The sequence below is a fragment of the Neofelis nebulosa genome, chromosome 7 (genome assembly GCF_028018385.1).
Source record: "Neofelis nebulosa isolate mNeoNeb1 chromosome 7, mNeoNeb1.pri, whole genome shotgun sequence".
Taxonomy (NCBI): domain Eukaryota; kingdom Metazoa; phylum Chordata; class Mammalia; order Carnivora; family Felidae; genus Neofelis; species Neofelis nebulosa.
In genome coordinates, this window is record NC_080788.1 from 137,305,916 (window position 1) to 137,325,974 (window position 20,059).

Below are 20,059 nucleotides of genomic sequence, written 5' to 3' on the forward strand. Positions count from 1 at the left end.
AGTGCAGAGATTCTCTCTCTCCCTTCTCAGCGTGGGATTCTCTCCCAAAACAGATAAAAACTTAAAAACAATCACATCTGAGAATTGCTAATAGCTCAAGCAGGCCACAGAAAAATAAATTAGGAAAAATAAGAGGTTGTGAAAGGCAGGCTTAGCTTGCCTTAAAACGTGACAGAACAACTCTGTAAGTGCACTAAAAATCATGACTTGAACACTTTAAATAAGTGAACTTCATGATATGTAAAGTATATCTAATTAGATACAGCCATCAAAAAATGACAGGAAAGGGAAATCTGTATTTTTCTAAATTAAAATGTTTTGAAAAAAATGTTTTGATTTGGGTTTGCTATATAGAGGAACACACCACTCTTTGAGGGAAGGAGCATGCGTATGATGTTTCCATCTCTTCTGCAGTATCCCTAGATGGAAACCATTCAAAAGCATTATTTTTCCTTTACCTTCTACAAAATTTAAAAACAACACATTAGGCTTTTTTGGGAGGTAGTCCTATCTTTTTTTGTTGAGGTAAAATTCACATAACATAAAACTAACCATTTTAACCTTTTTTTTTTTTTTTTGAGATTATTATTTGAGATTAAAAGATTATTTTGAGAAAGACACAGCATGAGTGGTGGGGGCAGGGGCAGAGAGAGAGGAGAGAGAGGGGAGGGAGGGAGGGACAGAGACAGAGACAGAGACAGAGAAAGAGAGAATCCCAAGCAGGCTCTGCGCTGATGCAGGGGCTTGAACCCATGAAGCCATGAGATCATGACTTGAGCCTAAACCAAGAGTCGGACACTTAACTGAGCCATGTAGGTGCCCCACCATTTAACCATGTAAAGTGTATAATTCAGTGGCTTTTAGTATATACAAAGTTTTTCTAAAAAAACAACAAGAAATTTTTTTAAATGTATGTTTATTTAGGGGCACCTGGGTGGCTTAGTCAGTTAAGCATCCAACTTCAGCTTAGTCATGATCTCACAGCTTGTGAGTTCGAGCCCTACGTTGGGCTCTGTGTTGACAGCTCAGAGTCTGGAGCCTGCTTCGGATTCTATGTCTCCCTGTCTCTCTGCTTCTCCTCTGCTTGCACTTTGTCTCTCTCCCTCTCAAAAATAAACATTAAAAAAATAAATAAATAAATAAATAAATGTATGTTTATTTATTTTGAGAGAGAGCATGCACATGAGCAGGGAGGGGGTGGGAAGGGAGGGGGAGAGAGGGAGAGGGGGAGAGAGGGAGAGAGGGAGAGGGAGAGAGAGGGAGAGAGGGAGAGAGGGAGAGAGAGGGAGAGGGAGGGAGAAGAAGGGAGAGGGAGGGAGAGGGAGGGAGAGGGAGAGAGAGGGAGAGAGGGAGAGAGAGGGAGAGAGAGGGAGAGGGAGAGAGAGAGGGAGAGGGAGAGAGGGAGAGGGAGAGAGAGAGAGGGAGAGAGAGAGAGAGAGAGAGAATCCCAAGCAGATTCTGCGTTGTTAGCACAGAGCCTGATGTGGGGCTCCAACTCATGAACCGTTGAGATCATGACCTGAGTTGAAATCATGAGTCAGAGGCTTAACTAACTGAGCCACCCAGGCGTCCCCAGTATAGACAATGTTACACACACACCACCGCTATCTAATTCCCGAACATTTCCACCAACAATATGCTTTGTTAATATTTTAATCATTAAATAAAAATTTCATTCTAATACTTCTATAAATTGGTATATAATACTCCATGTATTATTAAGCACATACAGAGGTAACATTAAAAGTATGCTTTAAAGTTGTAAAATGAAATTTTCTGGTTTCTTTCTTTCTTTCTTTCTTTCTTTCTTTCTTTCTTTCTTTCTTTCTAAATTTTTTAATGTTTATTTATTTTTGAGAGAGAAAGAGACAGAGCATGAGCAGGGAAGGGGCAGAGAAAGAGGGAGTCACAGAATCTGAAGCAGGATCCAGGCTTTGAGCTGCCAACACAGAGCCCAATGTGAGGCTCGAACTCATGAACTGTGAGATCATGACCTGAGCCAAAGTCGGACGCTTAACCGACCGAGCCACCCAGGCGCCCCTCTGGTGTATTTATTTCTAACAAAGTGTACTCTTCTCCACTAAAAATTTCTATTTTCACCAGGCAATAGTGGCTACTGTCAAGACTGGTACACAGTATGCTTCTGGATAAAAAACTTATAGTATAAGCTAATTTTCTGAGCTTACCTCTGTCAGCTATTCTTTTCATCAACTGATGCTCACCCCATTTAATCAGATATTTAAGGATATCTTGTTCACTTGCCTATAATAAAAAAAATGGTTTCGATTTATTTTAGTGAAATTAGATAAATGGCAAGTTTCATAATGACTGTACCTAGGTGATAATGTACACGGTGCGCGACTTAGCCACATTTCACTATACACTGGCTGTTTGAAATGTTCCATTAAAGCTGTGGTCTACCAACACCAAACACACAAGACCACTCTGCATGTGTTCTGTCCAGTAACCTACCTCTTGGCTCCAACTAAATCTTTTATTCTTGTGTTCGTCTTTATCCTATTCTCTTCACCTATTTTAAACTTACTGGTTTTTCTGTATGGTGTCTACACAGCTGCCTTCAATTCTTTTTGGGACAAGGTGGAGATAAATAGACGATACTAAAAGTGTACAGATACCAAGTGATTACTATCTCCCGCAAGAACAGAAAAAACAGGTACGGCAACCTGCTCGGGCAGAGAGACTACCATCTGTACACGGTATGCTACTGGCTGGTGAAGGACCCTTCAAGCACAATCTGCGAAATGGCGAGGCGCCTCTCATTTTTTGCACTTTACTGAAAATCTTAGAGCAAATCTAGGCTGCTCTCAAAGGTTTTTACCTTATAAGCAGAAATGCAAAGCTTTCTAAAGACAATAATCTGAAAGACCTGACAAACTAACTCCCATAATGTACGCGGTCTGGATCAGGACAACGAAACAAGGTTAATGAACACAGATCCTAAATAAATCAAATCCAATTACGACATTTGTACTGCAATCAAATCACAGGTGCTAAGTGGATTATTTACCTCTGCGCTTAGTTTCTGACTGGGATGGAAGCACTTTTACAATTCTCCTAGTACAAATATAAAGAAAGAGGAAATGGCTCAACGGGTTTATGTTTTTATAACATTAAAACTGTTGTATAGTTTCCGGCATAAAATTCATACAACCAATGCCAAAAAAAATTAAACTTGAACATATGTTACTTGAAAGTATTTTTTGCAATATTTTAAACCTATTGTTGGTTTAAATTACCAAATTAGATTGACATATATAAGTCAATGACACAAGAATTTGCTAAAAACTACTTCTGATTAAAAATAAATAGTTGAAAACATTATTGTATTTGGGAAAGGCACATACACTGAGTTTTTATAAGCATTTGAGTGGATCGGAAATTGAATACTACTCTTACTGTGTGCTTAAGCTACTGTCTACAGTCTAAGTATCTGATACTCCACGAAAACCAATAAATTGTTATAGTGGATTAATGGAAGCCAAGAAAATCACTGTTGGGATATGCTTCTGACCTTGCCTACTGCCTCCACCCCTTTGGTGTAGGTGGTTGGGACCTGGGCTTATTCACAATGCTGAGTCATAGCAGCAGGGGCACAAAGGGCCAGAGAGCCAGAAGGCTTTTCCTGTACACATCTGAAGAGGGCATCCCTGGGTGGGCCAATCTCCCTAGATGGGAGAATAGAATATAGATGGGTTTTCTGGTGCACATATGGATGACAATGAATTTGAGAGGTGCATAAATGATTACCTGTAGGTAGTCAGACTGGATAGCAGTAAGCAGATGATCTTTGCTGAGTTCATAAAAAACATCCGAAGTCATGACCTGGGAAAATTCCTCACAGAGGAAATGTAAAGCTTGTCGGTGCACCCATTTAGAGCCATATGGATGAGAGCTCCACTTGAGGATGGCAATTAAGGTATCTAATGAGATGCTCTCAGCAATGATATCCTCACAGCCTAAAAGAGAAGGCAAATACTTCTTAAGATTAATCATAAATATTGTTTATTGAACATTAGTGTGTTAGACACTATACTTAAAAGTAGCAATAGTAAAAAAGAACAAGGAAATAAATAAAATTTCATGGAAATCACCAAGACTTGGTGGAATGGGATAACAATAGGTAACAATAGACTATAACATCTTTAGGAAATCTGCTTTTCAATAGAGACAGATCCACAGAAAAAGGCAGAGAATCTTCACAATTGTTTAAAAAAAATAAGTATCTCTGTTACAAATCCAACACTTTGAGTAAAACACTCTAGTGGAGAGCACTGGACCAAAGGGGAAAGAAAAGAAGGTAGAAATGATACAATTGTGGGAAATAGCCAGTCAAAGGAAGGGTACAGATGACACTTGACTGCTAAGAGAATCCACACCTGGGAAGACAGGTGGGCTATCTTCCATGAACTAGTAGGACATCTGTTCTTTGCATCATTCTAAAAATGAAAACAAAACAAAACAAACTTGTTATTATTGATAGTTTAATCCCTCAGCATAGAGACAACATAATGTAACTTTATGCTCATCTGAGATTAATTCTGATGAATTAAAATGAAAGAAGTAGGTTTTTTTAAAAAAAATATTTATTTATTTTTGAAGGAAGGAGAGACAGAGCGTGCGTGGGCGAGGGCAGAGAGAGAGAGAGGGAGACACAGAATCTGAAGCAGGTTTCAGGCTCTAAGCACAGAGCCCGATGCAGGGTTTGAACTCACAAACCACGAGAGCATGACCTGAGCTGAAGTCGGTCCCTTAACCGACTGAGCCATCCAGGCACCCCAAAAGAAAGAAGTAGTTTAAGTGAAAAGGACCAGGCTTCTGGAAAAAGTGACTATGACACTCTATGGGCTCAAAGAAGTGAAGATAACCTGAGGATAGTCAACTATTTTCCTTAGGAAAGACCATTTCAAAATACTGATACAAGATAAAAGTAAAATCTGAGTGACAAAGCTTATGGAAGGGAAAATTGCTGAAGTTGGACGGAAATTCTTTATAACTAAGTTTACTGTAAAATCAAAAGGAATCCTGATAATTTGGGAGGAAAAAAGAAGCGTTTACCACTACCAACAACAAAAATGAGGCTAGAGAGGCTGCTCTCTAATGAGCCCAAGGCTTTGAAAGATACAGCCAAAAGAAAAGGAATCAATGAACTCCAGAGACTTGCAAAGCTCAACATTACTGTGAAACCATGAAAGGCAAAGACAGAAAGGTAATGACTATGGTCACCCTTTCCAGGTGATAGAAGATCATTAGCAGCCAATACAGAGTGCAAAAAATAATGCTTCATTCCTTTTTCTGATATGGTACCAGATAAGGAGAACATCATAGAGAATCGTGTAACCTGATTTCTGCAAAGCATTTAACAATATACTTCTTGATGTTTCTAGAAGACAGAGACTGCTGTCTTCACTGTATGTCTAGCACCTTCTTGCCATGGCAGGTGCTAAATAAAAATTTGTTGAGTGTGCAAACGAGATCTCTGCAGGTAAGATGAAGAGCTGTAGATGGATGACAGAATGGTGGTTAAGGGAACCACTTGGAAGTGGCACTGATTAACGTGGGGGATGGAGTGCGGGTTCTGTTTCCTTGATGTTATTCAAGAACTTGAATGAAGATGTGGAAAATATGCTTCAAAATCTCCAGGTGACCGAAAACTGGGAAACACAAAGACACACTGGATGACATGATCATAAGTGGCTACACAGATGGGTCAAAATGAGGGTGAAACAGAACCAGGAAAATTAGAAAGTTCTATATTTCGATGAAAGAAAATCAACTGCACAGCAGATGACAGGAGAGAGCTAGTTTAACCACAACCTATGTAAAAATACTACCTGGGTACCTTAGGGGAACGCATGCAAGATGGGACATCACGGCTGTAGAGCTGAAGCGATCTCAGGCTTTTAAGATTCAAGCACAGAGTCCTAATCAATGGAATAATGCTGCATGCTCTACTGTGTATGGAGTGTTGTGTTCTACTCTGGGCCCTGTGTTTTAGATGAAGGATTGACAAAACACCAGAATTCTCAGAGGAGAGCAAAAGAATAGTAGAGAGTTTGAGCCCTGTCACGGAAGAAAAGCTCCAGGCAACCAAGATTACTTGGCTTATGTAAGAGAAACCTGAGGAGAGACACAGGAAGTGATCTTTAAATGTCTGACAGACCTTCATGAGGCAGAGGAGAAATAACCGACTTCCCTGTTTTTCCAAGGGCAGGTCCAACATGTGGATGTTAAAAGAAGGGGACTTTGCCTCAATACTAAGAAATTTCTAACAATTAGATTTGTTCCCTTCAAAAACATAAAAGGATCCTTCTAGAAAAATGCAGGAGCAAAGGGTGGCTCATCACATAAGGGACAGAGTACAAAGAACCCCTATGCTGGATATGGAGCTAAGGTCAGATAGTACCCGAGATGCTTCCATCACAAAGATAAAATCATTTTGAGAAAAGTGGTAACAGAGCATCAACGTAAGAGTAATCTCATCTAAAGATTAAAGATTTATTTAACATGAGATCTTGAGAAGGAACACTGAGACCACCACAATGAAACATGCATGTAAACAACACCCAACGATGTGTATATGTGCTAATGAGGAGTGAGAAATACGGAGAAGTTCTAGACAGCTCTCATGAGTTTATGAGCCAAATGCCCAGCTGAGGAGGACAGGCCTCCTCCAGTAGCTAGAGGAAGACTTGTTGTGAACAGGCACTGGACTAGGGTTGGGGAGAATGGGTCAATCTGAGAGATGTGCCTGGGAATGAAGCAAGTGAAGCTAGAGAGAAAGTGGTTACTGAAAAGGATGTATCACAATCCTATGAAACCAGGATATTGGCAGAGGTGAAGAAAGAGAATTAACAATAACATCATATATTTAAACTTCTGAGGTTTTCAAAGAAGTGAGACATGACAGGAAAAAGTGGCCTTTGAAATCAAGACATACTGGACTTGAAATCGCACCTTGGCCACCTAGAAGCAAAGTCATTTTGCATAAATCCTTAACCTCTGTGAGCCTGAAATATTCTCATTTGTAAAACTGGGATTATACTCCTGACTCAAGATTGTTATGAGATTTAAACGAGACCGTACTCTTGACACTCTTCATTTGTTCATCTGGCAGTACCTACTTGCCAAGCACTGTGAATACACTGCTCTTTTCACCGCACATCTGTCCCCCGTGGCCTTAACTCCCAAAGCATCCTCGTGATTTTCAAATCTACATATAGTTCCAACCCAGAGCTCCTTCCTGACTCCCAGACTCACCCCTTCAACTTCCCACCGGGGAGTTCTGGGGCTCTTCTGCAGACCTCTTAAATGCAAGTCAATTCGTTTCCTCTGGGAAATCTAGAACCCCCCATCTTTTTTTATTAGAACAAATTTTTAAATGTTGTTATTTATTTTTGAGAGACAGAGAGAGACAGCATGAGCAGGGGAAGGGCAGAGAGAGAGGGAGACACAGAATCCTAAGCAGGCTCCAGGCTCTGAACTGTCAGCACAGAGCCCAATGCGGGGCTTGAACCCACAAACCATGAGATCATGAGCTGAGCTGAAGTCACTTAACTGTCTGAGCCACCCAGGTGCCCCTAGTACCCCCCTTCTTCACCCCTGCTTTAGAGAAAGATACCTCTTTCTCCCAGTCACCAAAGCCAGAAATCTTAAGTACTATTACTGATTCCTTCTGAAGCCCACATGCACTCACCATCAAATGCTGTTCATTCTATTCTTATTTTAAATCCATCCCCTCCGCTGAATCTCTACCACCTCCCCATTTCAGAATCTGATACTTTCTCCCCGCATTACTGAAATAGCCTCGAAAAGTTCCTATCTTTCTCCCTTCCAATCTGTTCTCCATACTGTTGCCAGATGATCTTTTAAAATGTAAATTAGATTATATATGTAACAAATTATTCAATAGCTTGCAAATAACTTCAAGATAAAATCCAAACTACATATTCTTGATGGTCTGGCCCCTGCCAACTTCTCCAGTTCCATTCCTGCTCATATTCTACATTCCAGTCATACTGCATTCATTACTTGCCATTTCCTAGAGTTCCACCAAATTCTCACCTCCAGGCCTTTGCATATGTTGTTCCATTTTTCTGAAATGCTCTTTTTTATGTTGTTTTTTAAAAACTGTTTATTTTGAGAGAGCGAGCAAGCACAAGGGGGAAAGGGCAGAGAGGAGAGGGAGAGAGGCGGGGGGGGGGGGGTGAGGGAGAGGGAGAGGGAGGGAGAGGGAGGGAGGGAGAGGGAGGGAGGGAGGGAGGGAGGAAGGGAGAGAGAGAGAGAGAGAGAGAGAGAGAGAGAGAGAGAGAGAATCCCAAGCAAGCTCCATGCTGCCAGCGCAAAGCCTGATGTGGGGCTTGATCCCACAAAACACAAGATCATGACCTGAGCCGAAATCAAGAGTCAGAGGCTTAAATCAACTAAGCCACCCAGGCACCCCTGTAATGCTCTTAATTCTCCTTAACTCATCCACGTTTTTTAGACTTAGCTTAAATGTTGCCTCTTTTCAAAAGCCTATCTTGATCTTGTTCCCCAAAGCCTAGGTCACATGTTCCTCTTACGTAAGTGTCCAGGCTGACCTATTTCCCTCTATATAATAGCATTAAATTATTTTATATTTCTGAAATATTTGTTAGAATCCTCTACCAGACTGAGAACTCCTTTGGGGAAGAGGGCCCACTTTAGTGATTCTACAATGCCTGACATCTAGGAGCTAATCAATTAAAAACAAAAATATCTAATCTTTTTGAAACTTATGTGCCAGGTCTGTACTTAACTTACAATTATTTGATTTTAGCACTCTTTCTCAAAGAGGGTGGTATTATTATTCCCACTTTACAGATGAGAAAACTAAGATTCACAAAGATTAATACACTTGCTTAAAGTAATACAACTAGGAAGAAAAGTTGTACTTAACTAAACACAGCCTTCCCACCCTCCCCCCCACCTAAAAATTTCTCCCCCTTTTTATGCCTCTAAACTTAGGTCTTATATGAATCAATGCTCATCAGAACCTCTTCACTTTGTGTGTGTGTTTTTTTAAAGGGTTTAAAAAAAAATTTTTTTTTAACGTTTATTTATTTTTGAGATAGAGAGAGACAGAGCATGAACGGGGGAGGGTCAGAGAGAGAGGGAGACACAGAATCTGAAACAGGCTCCAGGCTCTGAGCGGTCAGCACAGAGCCCGACGCGGGGCTCGAACTCATGGACCACTAGATCATGACCTGAGCCGAAGTCAGTTGCTCAACCGACTGAGCCACCCAGGCGCCCCAGAACCTCTTCACTTTGAACCACTCCTCTTATGGACAGGAAAGCACATTATAAATATACCGAACATAGTGATATTAACTCACAAATGTGAAAGGAAGACAATTAGGCAAAAAACTAGAATGCTAAAAGACATATTTTAAAAAAAGATTTATCTAATATTGTCAAATGTAATATTTCCGTATTACAGTAAAGGATTTTAGCTAGCGGTAATTTGCATTTTCTCAAGGTTATTGATAATGGAATGAAAATGTATATACAGCAAGCAGCAAGGCAGAAAGGACGCTCGCAGGGAAAGGCCAGCAAGCAAGATGTTAAAAGGCTTCACACAATGCTATTTCCTTGGTAAATTTCCGACCAGTCTTGTTGGTCCAAACACATGAGCAGCACACTCTCAAAGATGACTGGATTCTTGTTGACAAAGCGATACTAACCCAAACCCGGTAAGACCAATGTATAAATCAGAAGATTCACTTATGTACAGTGCTGGTATTCATTCCTAGTGAGCAGAATGCCATAGTCTATCTCAGCTCTTCTCAAACTATCTTGGGTCAAGAAACAGGTGTTTTTGCTTCTTTTAAAATTTCTAATCTGTCATGGACCAATAGTTTAGTAAAAACACCGCTTGAAAATGGTGGCAATGTCAAACTGCCAAAGAATTTCTAAATGCTTACTCTCAATAACTGTACTTACTACAGACACACTTTGAGGAGCACCACTCTGTCCAGAATCCTTTCCCCATGTCAGTTTCACAATATATAAAAGTCAGATTTGTTTCCTGCCATTTAGTAATAATTAACCCTCAGAGGCAACTTTTTCTTCCTTTTTTGTTTCTCTACAGAATCTGCTAACTCCATTTCCTAACTAGAGATAAAATTGGATCTATATTTCTTTAAAAATTTTTTTTTAAATATTGATTTTTGAGAGAGAGAGTGAGCGCATGCATGCGTGAGCAGGGGAGGAGCAGAGAGAGAGGGAGACACAGAATCTGAAGCAGGCTCCAGGGTCTGAGCTGTCAGCAACACAGCCCAAAGCAGGGCTTGAACTCACAAACCATGAGATCATGACCTGAGCTGAAGTCGGAAGCTTAACTGAGCCACTCAGGCTCCCTGGTATTTGTGTTTCTTTGAAGATAACTAAATACACAATCAGAACAACTATTTAATCTTTTTTAAACTAGAAGCCTAAATCTTAAGACTATTATCCACAGATGGCAGATTACCGTTCATAATCACCACCACTAAGCCCTCTGATCCCACCCCACCCGTGGGCAGAGTATACATTCTGACCCCAAGACTTGGAATTGGCCATGAGATCTTCTTTTGACCAATCGAAGGTTAGTGGATATGATGTGACAAAAAGTTTCAGAAGTACTTTTAGGAACTGGGCTTGCCCTCTCACCTTCTGCCACTGCCACGGTAAGAACATACTGTGGCTAGCTTATTGATCCTAGGAGAATGAGCAGCAGTGGGAACAGAGTCACCCAGCCCTGGTAAATCACAGTGGCAACCAGCCACTGCAAACTTAAATTTGTAATTTTAGCTGACCTGGAAATTTGTGAGAAATATATGTTCATGTCCCATACCACTGAGATTCCCCAGTCGGTTGTTACACAGCAATGGTTGACCAATATACCATATGCCTTTTTGGATGAACTTACAAGTCTTTACCAATTTCCTTGTAACAGAAAAAGTCATCTGTAGCCAAGATATATAATGGCTCAAAGGTGCCCATGTATTTATTCTGCTCAGGTAGCAGATTTTCAATGATATAGTTGTAAGGTTAGCAGATGAAATATGAAGTCAACTTCTTATGATTTTTCTTTTTTGGCTTGTGTGAAAACTTCATTTTACAGATCCATTGCCTACTTGTTTAATCATTTCTTCTATTCTCTTTTACCAGGATACTCTCCTTCTAAAACTTGATGTTGGCAAAAATGCCTCTTTTCAAAAATTTGAGCTACATACCATGAATGACCAAGGCAGAGATATAAAGAAATAAACAAATCAATCTGACATTTAGTAATAACAAATGACTCTTACTGCTGCATGTAAAATAGCATCACTTTCTGTTTTTACTATCAACATTTTCCCTCCCTCTTCACGTTCCTCTGATAACTAAGATAAGCTTCAGTGCTGTCAGATTTCCTGAATGCACTATCAGGATCTGTCTTCGTTGCCACTCTCATGCTCTTCATTATTCCTAAATACACTCTCATACTTGTTTCACCAGCAGCGGGAGGAACCCTTTTCATCAGCTCATGTCCACGAGCAGCTTCTAGATTCAGAGTTTCATAGTGGGCTTGAGGGGGGAAAAGGAAGAAAACAGGCAAGGAGAAAGGAATGAAGGGAAGGGAATGGAATGGTGGAGGGAGCCTACAGCTTGCCATGCTCCCGTACAGCTGTACTGTACAGACAGTATATTAAATTTAGAGGAAGGCTGGCCTTACAGCAGGCATGGTGGCTCTTCAGTGGCATCAGTCAGAAACAGAAATAAGACTTCAAGTGCAAATAGGGTTGAGAAAGAAGTTGCTTCAATTCTTTCCAAGTAACCTGCATGGGACTGATTCCAGTTCCCAAGGAAAGGAATCATGAAAAGAGAGGGAAGTGAGGGCAGTCAAAAGAGCATATAGGTTTGAATTCAGGCAGTTTCATCACTAACTCTTGATTCTCTCCCTTGGCACCCTGTGCGAATCAAAGTACACCCTCCATGGGTCTCATTTTCTCATTCAGAGGATGAAACAATCCCATCAGAGTTCTGAGGATTATGTTAAATAACATCAGTGGGCCAGTATGTCCATTAACACTCCCCCTTTTCTAGGCTAGAAGTCTTAAATCAGCGGTGCCGACTCTACCTCTCTTGACATATAGACCTGGCCAATGTGTCCTACCAATTCTTCCCTCAAGATGCACTTTGATTAGCCGCTTTATTTTCTAAATCCTCAGTACCTCACACATCAAATACTGAAAAGCTTCCTACTGTCTCCTTCCCTCAGTATTCCAATCCATATTGAGCACGCGGCTGAAAGGCGTACCACCATCACATCAACCCTGCATCTTCTCCATTTTAAAAAGTCAACCGGAATTCTAGAGCCAAGGCAGAAAATGAGAGTGAGACACACAGGGATTAGAAGAAAGTCGATCTGTGCTGCAGTGGTTTTAACCTGCCAGTCCTTGGACTCCTCCATTTGTGAAAGCTGGCTAGATGAATACTCCTCTCCCACCCCTTAGAAGGACCACGCTGAAGATTTCACAGAGCGCCTCAGAGGGTCCTGGCGGGGCTGAGACCCTGGCACCTCCAGTGGCAACCACCCCAAGGCCACTCTTCTACTACTTGCCCTTCTCCCTGATCTCACTCTCACTGGGTCACCCTCCTATTCGGGGGATTATTTACCAAATAACACAGGTGTGCAAGACTGTGTTTTAGGCTGTTTCAGTAGGGGTTGTGGGGGAATGGGAAGAGACACCCACATGTGAAAGGAACAAGACTCCTGAATGAGACTCTGGAACTAGATCAGTCACTGAACAACTGGTAAGAAGGACCCCCATTCCTAGTGGTAAGTGACACTTATGACAACACTATGCTTCTTCATTAAGTGAGGTGTCACTTCAGTAGGAGTGGTGACACTTAATGGGAACATTAGGAACTATGAGGACCTGAAATTGGCCGGCTTTCGCTGAGTGGTTTCAAAGACATGAAGAAAGGAAACAATTGGCTCAGGTTAGCCACCCCTCAATCTAGGCATTCTGTCAAAGTCAGAAGACTTCTAGGTCAGTGTTTTAAAAAACCCTTATTTCCTGCAGCTGCAGAACAGATGCCAAAACTCAGGCTCCAGATTTAATTTTAAAGATATCAGACTCACAAAGACTTGAATGCAAAATCTTAACAAATCTGAGATAAAATCTGGGTCCTAAAGAAACAGTTGGTGACAGAAATCTGGAATGGGTATATTTGGGTGAATGAGTGAGGAATCTCAAACCCCAAGATTTGTCTGTACTTTCTGGGTGGGAGAAACAGCTCTCCTAACTCCTTGTAGAGGACAGCAGCCTCCAACTGTCAGGAGACCCTTCAGGTGCCTTGTCCTCTTCAGGGTCTGCCTCTGCCTCTTCTCGCTCGCTCCAAACCAATAATCAGGATCTGATCACTCATGATCACAGTCTGAGTGAGAAAACAGTTTCTGTTCTGGGAGGAGTGTATTCTTTCTCCCAAGAATTACAAGACCTGGCGATATGGACCGGCAGTGTTTAGAGGATCGCTCATGGGAGATCTTGAGAATGCTGGACCAGGATGCTAGGTCTGGGGAAATACAACAGGTGCAGGAAGGTGTCTGTCTGAAATTCAAGGCATTCACCAGGACATCCTTTGTTGTTTCTCTGCGCAGTGACAACAGAGACTGGGAAACTGTAGCAACCATGGATAAAGCAACCCAGAGACCTCTGGGATGAAAGTCTGGGTCAAAACACCTGGCAGGTCACCGAGACCTGCTGAAATATTAGCAAAGGATAATGAAAATCTAGGTTGGGTGATAGAAAAGGGAGACTGTGCTAATTTGTACTGTTTCAACTTGCTTAACACTAAACTGTTTCCCACAATCTCCATTCCTATATGGTTCCAAGCGAAGTTGGCCAAAAGAGAAATGTGTGAGATCTGGAAGGCAAAAGCAGCAGTCCTCCCTCTCTAAAAGTCACCATAATTGGGTGTGGTGATGGGCAAACACAGAGGTGCCCGTGGGTTCTAGCTGTTCCTCACTCTCCTCTGCTCCAAGCCCAGTTCTCCCTCCCAGCTGCAGCCCAGGTGACTACACCAGCCCCAGGTCACCACCAGATGCTTGACGGAAGAGCCCCAGACAAAACAGCCACTCTGCACATGCGCCCCTCCCTTGTGCAGCCTCAGGGCAGTGGCTTAGAGTGCTGGGCCTCTCAGGTTGACGGGCTGTTAGCTGCTCCGCATTCTACTTCCCTCCTGTTCCCATCTTCCCTTCCCTTCCCTTCCCTGGGGTTCCCCTGTGGCTGTGCGAGGCTCAATTCCTAGAATTCCCTTATCCCCTAAGAGCTGCTCAGCTTCCCTAACTGAACTCTTGAGTGATATAGTTTTGAGGAGAATATCAATTATAGCCTCCAGCCAGTTGCAGCAGCTGGGACTGTGGCTAATTGCGCCATCGTTCCTCAATTGAGTCTTTTGTAGAGGTGTGGCTGATTATCACCTTGAAGACTCTGTGATGAATTGGATCTAAATTACTGTTTTTCTCCTCGTTAAGTTAAATCACATCAAATTATTGATATGAAACCATTTTGACATGTGAAAATAACAGAAGATTAAATAATGTATGAGTTTTCTATTACTGTGTAACAAATTACCACAAACTTAGCAGGTTGAAACAACAAATCATCTCGTATCTTCTGTGGGTCAGGAATCTGGGCACAGGTCACCTGGGCGCTTAGGGTTTTGGAAGGCTACAATCAGGTGTCAGCTGGGCTTGCATTCTCATCTGAGGAACTGGGGAAGTTCTGGAGAAGAATTGGCTTCCAAGCCCATTCAGGTTGTTGACAGAAATCATTTCCTTGTGGCCATATGACTAAAAAAGGCCCAGCTTCCTGAAGTTCTTGCCATGAGGTCTGCTCAATAGGCCATCTTACAACATAGTAGCTTACTTCTTCACAGCCAGCAAGGGAAAAAGTCTCCAGTGTAAGTCTACTGTTAACGACAGTCTTCTCAAATGTGATGTAATCATGGGAATGACATCTCATCTTTGCCACACTGTACTGGCTAGCAACAAGATGTATGCTGTGCTCACACTTAAGAGGAGGGGCTGCATGAAGGGTATAAATACCAGAAGATGAAGATCATTAGGGGTCACCTTAGGGTCTACTCGTCACAGTAAGTTTACGACCATTTTAGTAACACAGTTTCTGACATACTGGACAGTCCTCATCATTTTAGTCTGCCCTGAGCGCTCCTTTCTTTGATCTACTGCAGTTGTCTTTTCTCAGCACATGTCTAACTTTCCACTTCCCTGAGGAAGGGTAGGAAAAACTGCAATCAATATTTTAGGTAAAGTTGCATTATAATTTAGCAAAAAAAAAAAAAAAGGCTAACTGACAAGGGAGCCAAGAACACTCAAGGGGGAAAGGTTTGTTTCTTCAAAAAATGCTACTGGAAAAACCGAACATCCACAGGCAAAAGAATGAAATTGGACCCTATCTTACACCACTCACAAAAACTAACTCTAATGGATTAAGGACTTCAATGTAAGACCTGAAACAATGAAGCTCATAGAAGAAAGCATAGGAATAAAGCTTTTTGACATGGGTCTTCGTAATGATTTTTTAGAAATAAAACCTAATACACAAACAACAAAAAATAAACAAGTGGGACTACATAAAGTAAAAAGTTTCTGCGCAGCAAAGGAAACAATCAACAAAATCAAAAGGCAACTTACAGAATGAGAGAAAATATTTACAAACCATATATGATAGGGGCTTAATATCCAAAATGTGTAAGGAACTCCTATACCTCAACAGCAAACAATCTGATTAAAAAATTGGGCAGAGGACTTGAATAGACATTTTTCCAAAGACATACGAATGGCCAAAAAGTACATGAAAAGGTGCCCAACATCACTCATCATCAGGGAAATGCACATCAAAACCATAGGATATCACCTCACACCTGTCAGAATGGCTATTATCAAAAAGGAGATAACAAGTACTGGTAAGGATGTGGAGACTCTGGTGCTTTGTTGGTGGAAATATAAATTGGCATAGCCACTACCAAGAACAGGATGAAGGTTCCTTAAAAATAAAAACAGAACTACCATATGAGTCAGCAATCCACTTCTAGGTACGTATCTGAGGATGATGAAATCACTATCGTGAAGATATATCTGCACTCCCATGTTCACTATAGCATTATTCACAGCAGTCAAGATATGGAAACGAATGGATAAAGAAAATGTGTGTGTGTGTGTGTGTGTGTGTGTGTGTGTGTGTGTGTATAGGAATATTATTCAGCTATAAAAAAGGAAATCCCGCCATATACCAACAACATGGATGAACGCTGAAAGCATCATGCTAAGTGAAATAATTCAGATAGAGAAAGACAAATACCGTATGACCTCACTTATATGTGGAATCTCACAGAAATAGAGAACAGGGGGCGCCTGGGTGGCGCAGTCGGTTAAGCGTCCGACTTCAGCCAGGTCACGATCTCGCGGTCTGTGAGTTCGAGCCCCGCGTCAGGCTCTGGGCTGATGGCTCAGAGCCTGGAGCCTGTTTCCGATTCTGTGTCTCCCTCTCTCTCTGCCCCTCCCCCGTTCATGCTCTGTCTCTCTCTGTCCCAAAAATAAATAAAAAACGTTGAAAAAAAAAAATTAAAAAAAAAAAAAAAAAAAAAAAAAAAAAAAAAAAAGAAATAGAGAACAGAATGGTGGTTTCCAAAGGCTGAGGAGTGGAGGAAACAAGGAGATGTTGATCAAAGGGTAGAAACTTTTAGTTACAAGATGAATAAGGTCCAGAGATCTAATGTGCAGCATGGTGACTACAGTTAATATTGTATTGTATACTTGAAAGTTGTTTTGAGAGTACAGCTTTGTGTTGTGACCATAACAACAACAAAATGTTAACTATGTGAGGTAAAGGATGCATAAACCAATATTACTGTGGCAAACATTTCACAACACATACATGTATCAAATCATTACACTGTGTACCTTAAACTTAACACAACGCTATATGTCAATTATGTCTCAAAGCTAGGGAGAAAAAAGAAAAAGAAATTTAAATTAAAATCTATTTTCACTACCAAAAAAAGATGAAAAGCAAGTTGAGTTTTTCTGGGTTTTATTTTTCATACCCTTTTGGCTAATGTTCAGAATTTGGTTGTTCCTGTTGGGTAGATATTAAAAATACCCTTGGGGCTCCTGGGTTGCTCTGTCGGTTGAGAGTCCAACTCTTGATTTCAGCGCAGGTCATGATCTCAAGCCCTGTATCAGGCTCTGTACTGAGCTTGGGGCCTGCTTGGGATTCTCTCTCTCCCTCTCTCCCTGCCCCTCCCCTGCTCTTTCTCTTTAAAAAAAAAAAAAAAAATTACCCTCTATACATAATATAGAAGCAAACTCCTAAAGTGTACCATATATAAAGTGTAGATATATTCTACATGGAAGAATATCTTTCAAGTTTCTGCCCCTTTTAATAGTCTCACAAGTTCCTTGCAATACCTAAATGTCAGAGGGCATTAGTAATACTGTAGATCTATTCCAAATATCTTTTTATGTTTCCTTTCAATATATTTTAAAACACATGTACTGAGACTATCTCTGGATTGTCTACCTCAGCAGATAGATGTATAAGAAACTGGTAACACTGGCAAGAAGGGGAACTCAGCGGTGGGGGACAAAAAGTTGGGGGAACAGGAGACTCTTTGCTGAGTAGTCTTCATACATTTTGACTTTTGTCCTATTTGAATATATTATATCTATTCAAAAAAATCAAAGCAAAAACAAACAAAAACCATCAGGCTATGGAAGTTGCCAGGAGTTCCTTCCCTCAGTGCCAACATAAAATCAATTACTGACCACAAAATCCAAGCAAATATTGGAAAGGAAATGAGAAGGTTCTCTGCTTTGAGAACATTACTCCCTTCTGATGAGAAAGAGGCAATCACTGAGATTCATGCTGCTTGTGTGTGAAGATGTACCCTGAGTGCTTGTATTCTTTATTCAGATAGCTTTTCCCAAGTTGAGTGAAAAGAAAGAATAGCCAGAGGAAGATAGGAAAGAAGTAACTTGGTAAAGAAGGGAGGAGGCGAAAGCACACAGACAATTATAAAAGATTAAAGATTTCTCTAAGACATGAAAGGAAAAAGACTAAGAACCCTTAAGATACTCACTTGGATACATACGTATATCTTTATATTGCTTTAATGTTTTCTTTATAACTTAATGTTTAATATGCTATTTTTAATAGGCTTAAGGGTTTTGGGGGTAGGTGAAAACAGCACGAGGAAAGGGAAAAGCATTCACAGGGATGTCAGTTCTGTAAATATAGACACCCTGCATAATATATAAGCCTCCACTATATTACAATGCAGGGAGATCTAATTCTGGAACCTACAGGTTGCCCGATCTTGAAATTGAACACATATCCTAAGGTACAGGCATCTTACTAGAAGAGAGACGCAAGATACACCGTTCAAGTCAGACTGACCAGAGACCGAAACCCAATTCCTTTTAACTGTGTGATACAAGAAGTTCTGCCTGTTTCCTCATCTGAAAAATGTTCCCTAATCCTCAAAATCTACCTCACTGGATTATTTTCAGGATTAAATAAGATGCAACTCTTACTATAATTAAGTTTCCTTATACATTATTATCCTGGTGTATTCTAACTCAGAAGCAAGCATGGGATCTGTGGGGAGTGGATAAGGATAGGAGAGCAGAGTCTGGAGGGGGCAGAGCAAGTCAAAGATCATAAAGGGAACAGAAATGCTGACAACCCAAATGTACCATGCACCTTCCACTCACACGTCATTTGTTAAAATGTTAAACAAAAACAATTCTAATAGTCTCAGTAAGTGAAAAACTCAGAGGTTCACATCCTTTCAACTAAAAACAAAAAATACCCATTTATGTCTATACGTTACTATCCTTAAACCATTTCCCACTGTGTCAAAACAGTAGGTTAGTATCTTCAATTCTGTTTTAATAATAAAAAAAAAAATCCAAAGCTTTTGGGGTACAGCCATATTATGATTTTCAGAAAACTTTGTGATATTTACTGATTAGTTATCTCTTAACACAATTGTGCACTCCCTTCAAAACTATGTACCTCACAGATGACTTCTTCTCATGGAGACCATGTTCCCTCTTCCCCAGTGATGGGAAAGAGTAGCTCTGCAGTTGGAAAGACCAGGATTCAAATTTTGGCCATAACATTTCCTAGCTATAAACCCAGTTTACAATATTTTCAAGTGTCAGTTTACCTGTAAATGGAGATAATACCTACCATAGAAGATAATATAAGTTAAGAGCTTAGCACAGTGCCTGGCAAAAAATAGGTGCTCAAAAATTCTACCAAACAAATGAATACACATCGTAGGAAACTTTAAAAAAGAATTATCAATTTTTGATGTGTAATTTATAGACTATAACTGTTTATGTATTACTCCCCTGCCCCCCTACACACACACTATTTCTGGGACATTTCTTATGGTGTCTGCATGCTGCTTATGATCTCAGCCAAAGAGATCTTTCGGAAAACGCATATGTAATCAGGTCATGCTACTTGCTATGTTCAGGATAAAGCCAAATGTCTCGGCATGGTAGACCAGGTTCTTTGTTATAGAGCCCTACTTGTCTCTGTAGCCTCATTTCTCACCACACCACTCTTTTCTCTGCACCCCCTATCCCAACCCAAAGTGCCTTGCTCTCATTTACCTCTGGGCCTTTCCACCTGCTTTCCTTCTGCCTAACCTTTATCTGCAATCTTTATTTATTTAACTCCCATTCATTCTCCAGACCTCCCTTCCCTAACTTCCTATACTGAGGTCTGGGGCTCTTCTTCCTGTGTGTTCCCCTCTCATACAGTGCTTTGCTCTACTTGAGCACTTACACAGTTTGGGTACTTATTACAAGACTCACTACTTCAATCTTGGGGTCCGGCATACAGTAAGTCTGCTAAATAAATAAAGTATAGGAGTCACAGTGCTAATTCTATACCAAGGTCTGTTTGAATTGACAGGTTATTTTCTTCCTTCTCCTCCATAATGTACCATT

The 20,059-nt window shown here is 40.8% G+C and overlaps 1 protein-coding gene across 6 annotated transcripts in view; it reads right to left on the minus strand.

Moving 5' to 3' along the window:
- Window positions 1-20,059, minus strand: part of BTBD7 (BTB domain containing 7) — an 88,673-nt gene that overhangs the window by 21,566 nt on the left and 47,048 nt on the right. For 2 of the 6 annotated variants that reach the window (XM_058740121.1, XM_058740125.1), the window contains exons 4-5: window positions 3,769-3,977; window positions 2,187-2,262 (exon numbers count right to left, since the gene is read on the minus strand). The exons of 1 other annotated variant lie outside the window; for it this stretch is intronic. In XM_058740121.1, coding sequence (XP_058596104.1) covers window positions 2,187-2,262; window positions 3,769-3,977 — 285 coding nt within the window. Of the gene's footprint in view, window positions 1-2,186; window positions 2,263-3,768; window positions 3,978-4,397; window positions 4,459-20,059 lie in introns of those variants that run through there. 3 more of the 6 variants (XM_058740124.1, XM_058740126.1, XM_058740127.1) reach the window with 3 other exon arrangements.